Source organism: Erinaceus europaeus, chromosome 16 (assembly GCF_950295315.1).
Source record: "Erinaceus europaeus chromosome 16, mEriEur2.1, whole genome shotgun sequence".
In the NCBI taxonomy this organism is placed as follows: Eukaryota; Metazoa; Chordata; class Mammalia; order Eulipotyphla; family Erinaceidae; genus Erinaceus; species Erinaceus europaeus.
The window spans coordinates 19,812,957-19,822,725 of record NC_080177.1 but is presented as its reverse complement, the minus strand read 5'-3'; the positions used below and the strand labels follow the sequence as shown (position 1 = coordinate 19,822,725).

The 9,769-nt window shown below is 49.3% G+C and overlaps 1 protein-coding gene across 1 annotated transcript in view; it reads right to left on the bottom strand.

Moving 5' to 3' along the window:
• GLDN (gliomedin) overlaps positions 1 to 9,769 on the bottom strand; it is a 65,837-nt gene that overhangs the window by 6,308 nt on the left and 49,760 nt on the right. Inside the window, exons 6-9 of the mRNA XM_007531893.3 lie at positions 7,584 to 7,712; positions 2,733 to 2,816; positions 2,496 to 2,621; positions 1,171 to 1,321 (exon numbers count right to left, since the gene is read on the bottom strand). Coding sequence (XP_007531955.2) covers positions 1,171 to 1,321; positions 2,496 to 2,621; positions 2,733 to 2,816; positions 7,584 to 7,712 — 490 coding nt within the window. The remainder of the gene's footprint in view (positions 1 to 1,170; positions 1,322 to 2,495; positions 2,622 to 2,732; positions 2,817 to 7,583; positions 7,713 to 9,769) is intronic.

Genomic DNA, 9,769 nt, shown 5'->3' with positions numbered 1-9,769 from the left:
GTGCTAATGTTTAAACTGACAACTGTTTTTGTGACTATAGGAACTTATTTTTAAAATTTAATTTAATTAGTGATTTAATATTGATTTATAAAATAATAAGATAATAGTGGTATAATTCCATATGATTCTTACCACCAGAGCCCCGTGTCTCCAACCCCTCCATTGGAAACTGCAGGAGTTCTCCCAAGGTCACCAATATGGGCTGATCGCATAACTATCTATATATCTATATCTATGTATGTGTGTGTTTCTCCCCATTTTTTCAAATCTTTCATTCAGTTCCTTTCTACACCTATTATTATTTCTGGGTGTCTTTCTTTTTCCCCTTTTTTCTCTCACATAAAAGACACCATGCTTGGATTCCTCTGGTAATTCGCTTCCCTTTCATTGATGCTATTAAAAACAAACAGAAAAGAAAAGATTTCTGGTGAAAAAGCTTTGGGTCCTGGTGAAATGGGGTGGGGTGTACAGAGCCCTCTGACTTACTTCCCCTACCATTTACTCCTCTGGGAGTATGAGTGAAAATTCTTTAAAGGGTGCAGAAGGTGGAAGGTCTAGCTTCTGTAATTGCTTCTCTGCTAAACATGGCTGTTGGCAGGTCGATCCATACCCCAGCCTGTTTCCCTCTTTCCCTAGTGGGGCGAGGCTTTGGGGAGGTGAGGTTCTATGAAGCACTGATGAATAAGCTGACAATCTTTAATGGTCCATGAACCATGTTATGAATATCCAAGTGACCCTGGGCAGAAAAAAAGTTTCTCCACCCCGATCTAGAAGCACAGAACAGTCAGAATGTCAACAGTTCTTGTGGAGAGCCCAGAAGTCTTGGTTGTGGCCCTGGGCATGGCCATGCAGTGCCACCGCCACCCCCCGCCCCCAAACTGCTGGCAGAGGAGAGGCGGCCTGTCAGCATTCAATTATTTTGACCACTTATAGATGCGCCCCCACTCCCAACAGAATCTGAGACACGGGTCACGTGGCAGCCGTGGCTCATTCAGTCAGTGCATCTGCCTCAACCTCTGACTGTGGGGACATGGGTGTCCCCACGACGGGTGCTGGGGACACATGTGCCAGAACTGCAGCCAGACGCCCATGTGGCTCACAGAGCACTTAAAGGAGCACCCAGCAGGTGCTGCTGCCAGGGGTGCAGGTGGGGCCCTCTGGAAGACTCACCTGACGATGGTGTTGGAGCCTCCCTTGTGGTAGTAGAGAGAGCCGTTGTGGACGGCGTGCCCGCAGCCGTGGAAGTAATAGGGGAGGTGGATGAGCGAGTAGGTGCCATTCAGCAGTGAGGGCTGGTCTCTGAATTCCTTCACCTGGATGCCTACGGGAGAAAAGCCAGGGGGCCAGTGAGCAGACACAGCTTGGGGCTTGTCTGTGTGGGTGTGAAGGTGCTAGGGTGGGGGATGACAGAGAAAGGTGTACTGGGAGGGTCCTTGACCAGTTTGGAAAGTCTAGACCCCAAACTCAAAGTCCAGTTCTCTTCCATGGATGCCTGACCCATCTTCCCAGTGTGGTGGCTTTGCTCTTCCCAGGGATGCTGCAGGTCCCTTGCTCTGTCCGGCTTGGGGCTGGCTGCCTATCAAGCTGGCAGGCTGACACAGGCCTGTGCTGGGATAGGACTGCAGGTCCTTGGTGATGGCCCAGTCCCCTCCTGCGTCCTCCTATTCTTGTTCCCTACCTCTAACTCAGCAGTCTTCTTTCTGAGAGAAGCCTTCTCAGCTGGGGACCTGGGCAGTCACTACCAGCTCGGCTTGAGGACATGAAGCAACCCAGCTCAGTGTTTATTTTGTTTGACCTGTGAAGACAGAGGCTTCTATCTGGAATGAGGCTCTGGCTCCCACCATCAATATCCCTGACTTTGTCTCACTGGGGGTCATGTGTTCAGTGCAATGCCCCTGACCCCCACTCCCAACAGATAAACCCAAAGCACCAGCTTGGGTAGGTGCTGACCTTTGAATTAAACAGTATGAAAGATTTTGCCCCTGATTTATCTCTCTTCATTCCTCCCTCCCTCCCTCCCTTCCTTCCTAAAGACAGAGAAGCAGAGAAAGAGTGAAGCTTCCTTCCATATTGGGGGGGGGGTTGGGGGCCAGGACTTGAACACATGGCAAAGCACCACTCGTGAAGCTTCACCCCGTCGATGGAACCAAGGCTTGAACTTGGGTCCTTGCACACTGTAATGTGTGCACCTAGCCACGTGTGTCATCACCTGACTCCCCCAAGTGAGCTATTACACCAGATCTCCCCTGACTTTTCTCAAGGGGGCACCAGACATGTCTGTTTCCCTTTGGGCACTTTGCCTAAAACTGGATAAACTGTATTCAGGGGTGGTGTGGGTCAGTCCCTGTGACCTGAACTGTAAGACTTGTCATTCCTGCTGTGCCAGTGGGCAGGGGTTCCAGCCACATGGAGATGGGCTAAGCCCGAAGGCCAGGCAGGCGCAGAGGGGGAATCCAGGGCCGAGGGGTGGGGGGATACCGTCTGCTCCAAAGCACCTGAGAAATGCTCTGTCACCCAGATGCGTTCATCGCTCCTGTTGGCAGACTCACGGATCCACGTCCCGAAGGTCTCTGAGACTTTGAGTAAGTGCATGGGGTTTCCAATGGCGGCGATCATGGACTCTGCCCAGAGGGGGAGAAGGAAGGGTTACCTCACAGCAGCTCTGACTGTGGGGTGGGGGGAGCATCCCTTCCGGCTTGTGAACATGGGAAATGGGGCCACTACTTCCCCACCTGCTTGCAGGGAGAGGCGTTCACCGGCTTTCTCATCCACTTTCCCAGTCAGAGTATCATCGTTGGGGGCAGCACATGTCTCGCCTGCAAGGACATGGGTCAGAGCAGATGCAGTGGATGTGGGGAGAACCGGGTGGCCACCTCAGCCCACCCCACCCCTTCAAACGCTCAGCTTGACAACTCCCTGGCATCTCCATCAAGGCTGCACTTTCCTGATGTTTATAGGGAGGTCAGGATGGGCTGGCTTGCTCTTCCCTCTCTTCCTGAATTTGAGGGGGCAGGAATCACAGTGGAAGAGGCTCCAGCCCCATTCTTATGATCCCCACCCCCCATACCCCAGTATGCTCCTGTCAGGTCTGGAGTGGGGTCACCTGGTTCACCATCAGCTGCAGCTACGCCTGAGTGGCACTCAGTCCTCCTTGGCTTGCCACTGTTTCCTTAACACTCTCATCATTGGGAGATGGGGGTGGAAGCAGGGCAGGAGGAGCAAGGGACATGGTTAGCTGTGAGCTGGGGAGGAGGATGGGGGGAGCACATCGGCTGTAGGGGCACTGGCCTGGGGTAGACTAGAACAACTTCAACTTTTTGAGAAAGGCCAGGCCCAACTGCCCAGACAAATTCTGAGGAGCTCCAAGTCCCCCACGGCCACTAGCTAGACGATGAATACTTCTACTGTCACACAATAACCTGGGAAGGTTTCTTTCTTTTTTTTTTTTTAATTTAATTATCTTTACTTATTTATTGGATAGAGAAAGCCAGAAATCCAGAGGGAAAGAGGAGACAGAGAGGGCGAGATAGAGAGACACCTGCAGCTCTGCTTTACCCCTTGCAAAGCTTCCCCCTGCAGGTGGGGACTGGGAGCTCAAACCCGAGTCCTTGTGCATTGTAACATGTGTGCTCAACCAGGTGCGCCACCACCCGGCCCCTCTGAGAAGGTTTCTTCTATGTATATGTGTGTTTGATGCTGGGACCTTATACGTGCATGATTCCACAGTCCCTGGACTGACTTTTTCCTTCCATTTTATTTCACTTTGTTTTACTTTACCATAACACTGCACAGCTCTGGCTTTTGCTGTTGTAGGGAACTGAACATGAGACTTTGGAGCCCCAGGCATGAAAATCTCACTCACCCATTCCAAGTGGATCAAGGACTTGGATGTTAGACCAGAAACTATCAGATACTTAGAGGAAAATATTGGCAGAACTCTTTTCCGCATAAATTTTAAAGACATTTTCAATGAAACGAATCCAATTACAAAGAAGACTAAGGCAAGCATAAACCTATGGGACTACATCAAATTAAAAAGCTTCTTCACAGCAAAAGAAACCACTACCCAAACCAAGAGACCCCTCACAGAATGGGAGAAGATGCCATACATCAGATAAGAGTTTAATAACCAACATATATAAAGAGCTTGCCAAACTCAACAAGACAACAAATAACCCCATCCAAAAATGGGGGGAGGACTTGGACAGAATATTCACCACAGAAGAGATCCAAAAGGCCGAGAAACATATGAAAAATGCTCCAAGTCTCTGATTGTCAGAGAAATGCAAATGAAGACAACAATGAGATAGCACTTCACTCCTGTGAGAATGTCATACATCAGAAAAGGTAACAGTAGCAAATGCTGGAGAGGGTGCTGGTGGGAATGTCAATTGGTCCAATCTCTGTGGAGAACAGTCTGGAGAACTCTCAGAAGGCTAGAAATGGACCTACCCTATGACCCTGCAATTCCCCTCCTGGGGATATATCCTAAGGAACCCAACACATCCATCCAAAAAGATCTGTGTACACATATGTTCTTGGCAGCACAATTTGTAATAGCCAAAACCTGGAAGCAACCCAGGTGTCCAACAACAGATGAGTGGCTGAGCAAGTTGTGGTATATATACACAATGGAATACTACTCAGTTGTAAAAAAAATGGTGACTTCACTGTTTTCAGCCGATCTTGGATGGACCTTGAAAAATTCATGTTATGTGAAATAAGTCAGAAACAGAAGGATGAATATGGGATGATCTCACTCTCAAGCAGAAGTTGAAAAACAAGATCAGAAAGGAAAATACAAGTAGAACCTGAAATGTAATTGGCATATCGCACCAAAGTAAAAGACTCTGGGGTGGGCCGGTGGGGAGAATACAGGTCCATGAAGGATGATAAATGACATAGTGGGGGTTGTATTGTTAAATGGGAAACTGGGGAATGTTATGCATGTAAAAACTATTGTATTTACTGTTGAATGTAAAACATTAATTCCCCGATAAAATAATAAAAATAAATAAATAAATAAACCTGAGTTTCTCTCCCACACACACAAAAAAAATCTCACTCACCCTTCTTTATTTTAGATAGAGAGAAAGGAACTGAGAGAGGAGAGACACCATATCCATGGGACTTCCCTCTGGTGCTGTCTGTGGTGCTCAGGGGGTGGGGTGGGGCAGGGATCAGATTACTAGGTCCTTATGATGGTAAGATATGCACTCTACTGGGTGAGCTGTCTCTCCACTATGAAGGGGTCTCTTTATCATCAAAAAGAGGCTGGTCCCTATGTGATCTCAAAGCTTCTCTCTAGATGGAGGAGGCTATTTCTTTTTTTTTAATTTATTTTATTTATTTATTCCCTTCTGTTGCCCTTGTTGTTTTATTGTTGTAGTTATTATTGTTGTTGTCGTTGTTGGATAGGACAGAGAGAAATGGAGAGAGGAGGGGAAGACAGAGAGGGGAGAGAAAGACAGAGACACCTGCAGACCTGCTTCACCGCCTGTGAAGCGACTCCCCTGCAGGTGGGGAGCCGGGGGCTCGAACCGGGATCCTTATGCCGGTCCTTGTGCTTTGTGCCACCTGCGCTTAACCCCCTGCACTACAGCCCAACTCCCCGGAGGAGGCTATTTCTCTGAGGTCCTTCTGTCTCTGGAGAGCTGCACCCTTCCTGTAATCCTGTGACCTCTGTGTTCCCCTGTGGTTTCCACTTAGGCATGATGATGGCTCTGCACAAGAAAGGTACAGAGAGGCCCTCGTGTTCTTCCTCTGGAGAAAAGGCTCTCATTAATTCCTGTTGTAGCAGCCTGCTTTTAAAGCTGTGGAGGCGGGGGTGTGGGGTGTACGGAAATGGAACTGGACAGGAGACAGGGCCAAGTTCAGGTGCAGGATGCCTGGCAACCACAGGCACATTTCTTGGAGGCAGACTGGAAGCTAATGTCCTCTTATTTCAAGCCATTTTTCACAACTCTGGGGTCCAGCCCCTGCCTCCCAGCAGAGAGGCAGAGGGGAGCTTCTCTAGGTACTCCAGTCCCTGGCTGACAGTGTCTTCAACAAACAGGCTTCCACAGAAAGCTGGAGTGAGACTTCCCCTTCTCTCTGGCATAGCAGTTTCTCCAGAGGGAAGCAAAACAAAGAGCAGATACTAATGGAGGGCAGAGAGACACAGCATGGAGGATGCTTGGATAAGTCGGAGGCTTGTGCTAACTGCAGGGCAGAATGATTATCAGTCCCCACTTATCAAGGTGGGAGAAGTGATGACACCTTTGAAAGCACAGATTTGTCTACTCTGTTAGTAGGGTGCGTGCCCCCAAAATATCTTCCAGGAAGAACAGAGTGTGGAGCCAGGGAGACAGCATATTAGTTCTGCAAAGGAGTTTCATGCCTGAGGCTCTGAGATCCCAGGTTGAAGCCCCAGCACCATCATAAACCAGAGCTGAGCAGTGCTCTGGTAAAACAAAGAAGCAAAGGGCATGCGAAGCAGAACTAGAGACTTGGGCAAAGTGGTAGTGAATCCATAGCAAAGGAGGTGGGCCAAGCCCCCACCCCACCCCAAGCTGTGCCTAATCACAGCCTAGCTGAGCAGGTCCCTGGTCACTTCTTTGGGGAGGAAGCACTTTCCACCAATAGGATTCTAGACTTCTGACTCATATATATATATGGATAGAGACAGAGAGAATTTGAGAGGGAGGGGGACAGAAAGACACCTGTAACCCTGCTTCACCACTTGTAAAGCTTTCCCCTGGCAGGTGGGGACTAGGGACTTGAACCTATGTCCTTGTGCACTATAATGTGTGCGCTTAGCCAGATGCACCACTGCCTGGCCCCCTTTCTGATTCATTTCTAACCCCACAGCCACCCCATTCATGCAGTAGATCTCAGAATCCTTGGGCTTGGCCTGAGGTTAGCTTAAACTCCACGCCTAGATTTCCAGCTCAGGAAAGGAAGTCTCCGAGGCAGACTTTACACCTTTGGAGTCCTAGTTCTGTCACTTATTCAGGCATGACCTGAGACAAGTTCCCGAACTCTCTGGGCCTTCAGTCTGGTCCCTGCAAAGGGGCATCAATAGTGACCCCATCCCCCACCTCATACAGCTCTTGCAAGAGTGAACTGAGCTTTGTGCTGAGCCCCACGCCTGGCACATGGCTGGCACTCGGAACTTAGCACTGCTCCATCTGTGGGGAGGGGCTAATCTGAAACTCACAACCCCCTCCCCCGCCCCAGCTTCCCCACCACCATCCCCACCCCACCCTAGCACCTGCCATGCCTCTCTAAAATGAGCAGTTCAGCCTTTGACACTGTGTCGGGGAGCAGGATGCTGGGTATGGCAGGAAGAAAAATAGTCGGAGGGGAGATGATAGGATAGGGAGCAGCTGATGGGAGGCTCACCTCTAAAACAGCCACTTATTCCCTACCCTCTGCTGCCCCCCTAGATTGGGGCAGCTGCTCAGTTCTCCCAGGAACACAGGCAAGTGGGAACTCTCTGACAGTACCCTCCTCCCCGTCCACATGCCATTTCATAAAACTGGGTGTAGCTTAAGAGGGGAGATCGATAGGTGGAGAGGGGCTCCCAGGGCTGGGGTGGTAACCTGAGCACTGGCCGTTGAACATGTTCTGCTGCCGAGGGCCTTTTGATCTTCTGTTTCCAGGGGGGCCAGGGGGACCTGGAGGGCCTGGGGGCCCAGGTGGGCCAGGTGGGCCTTGGTCACCTTTGGCACCTGGAGAGAGAGACAGAGACAGAGACAGAAGGAAAGAGAAGAGTGATTTTTAAAAGCCATCATCAGAGACAAGTTTTATGTGGGGGTAAAGAAAAAGGAGCAGCTGTTTTATGCTCTCCTGGTCACCCAGGAATAGCAAAAGAGGGTCGCTTGAGAACACAGCAAAGTAAGACTAGCATCACTCCAGGAACCCACCAAGCCATGGGTGAGTGCAAACACGTATGGCTCATGGACAGACGGATTTAAGGAGAAATTCCTGGGACCAAAAGTCCGTATCTACTCAGGGAGCAGCTGGTTACCAGTCCAGCAGTCTGCCATTTGGAAGATCACCTCCGGGCTGAGTTTTATCAATAAAAAGACTGCTGGCGGAGGACTGGAGCCTCACCAAGTTACAACTGTGTGTCTCCCACTGCTGTTGTCTCCTTAGGCAATAGCAGCGAGGAACACTGACCTCAGGGGGCAGAGAGTGACCAGGTGACTCGGGATAAAAATCTACACTCCCAATGGTCAGGAGCCTTCAGATAGTTTTTGGTAATCAATTAGGAAAAAGGGTGGATAGTCCCCTCAGAAATCAGTATTTATTTAGAAACACAGGGCCACAGAGTACAGCTCAGTTCAGCTCCAGCAGGCGTGGGGGCGGGGATTAGGCCAAGGACTTCAGACCCTTGGGCATGGGAGTCACTTTGCATAACCATGCTGCAATCTATCCCCCACCCTGTTTTATCTAACAATCTTGGGGCCTGGTGGTGGTGCACCTGGTAGAGAGCATACATTACAATGCGCAAGGATGCAGGTTCGAGCCTGCAGTCCCCACCTGCATGGGGAAAGCTTCACAAGTGGTGAAGCAGGGTTGCAGGTGTCTGTCTGTCTGTCACCCTCTCTATCTCCCCATTCCCTCTTGATTTCTGGCTGTCTCTATCTAATAAATAAATAAATGTATAATAATAAACAAAATAATAATTTAAAAAATAATAAAAAAGATAGACAATCTACTTATAGTTAAAAAGGCCTCAGGCTCCCATAGCCTACAGGGAAGATAAAGGAGTTTAGAGGGTTTAATAGGCACCGTGCTTCACCTCAGGGATTGAGATAAGAGTAAAACAACTGTTAGTTTCCAAAACCGTGAACTCTTACTACCTTACTTAGACACAAGTCAATCCAGGAAAAGGAGCAGATGTTTGGAAAAAGCATTTAAAAAAAATTGTCTTGGGGGGGAGTGGACAGTGGTACACCTGGTTAAGTACCCACATTACCATGTTCAATGACCTGGAATTCAAGCCCCCATCCTCAGCTGCAGGAGGGCTGCTTCACAAGTGGTGAAGCAGGTCTGCACTGCACGTGTCTCTCTCTCTCCCTCTTTATTTCCCCCTCTCCTCTCCTCTCAAATTCTATCTAGCTGCCCTATCTAATAAAAACAGAAAGAAAGAAAAAAAAAAAAGGAAAAAATGGCCAACGGGAGCAGTTGGATTCATAGTGTAGGCACAGAGCTCGTGATAACCTTGGAAAAATAAAATTGTCTTTCATTTTTGTTGTTATGGGGGAGAGGAATTCATTGCTCCAGGCTGACTCCCCCCCCCCCACATAGAGAGACAGAGAGGGGGAGATAGCACAGCACAGAAGCTCCTGACAGTGGGGGACAGGCTCAAATCTGGGCTGTGTGGCATGGCAGCACAGTTGTGCCAACCAGGCAAGCTGTTCTCCAGTCTATTGTTCTGAGGAGGTCACAGCACCACTCTGGCACAGGTGGTCCCAGAGCTGAGACTCGGGGCCTTGGACATGCCAGTCCTGTGCTCTCCCACTGAGTCACCACCCCCATCACTCTACATTCTTAAGAACAGATGGATGTTTTATTTTTTTTTTCAGTCATATTCCCAATTATTGGCAAAGTCCCTCATTCATCGGTGGACCAACCACTCTGCCATTCAATCCTGGCTCACTGGATACATGAAATTGTGTTTTTCTGCTTGAAATGGTCTCCAGAGTGCTGTGCTTCTACAACTGTCTGCTCTGCCCTCTTCTGTGGCCATCCGTTCATTGTCATCTACTTCTGAGACATC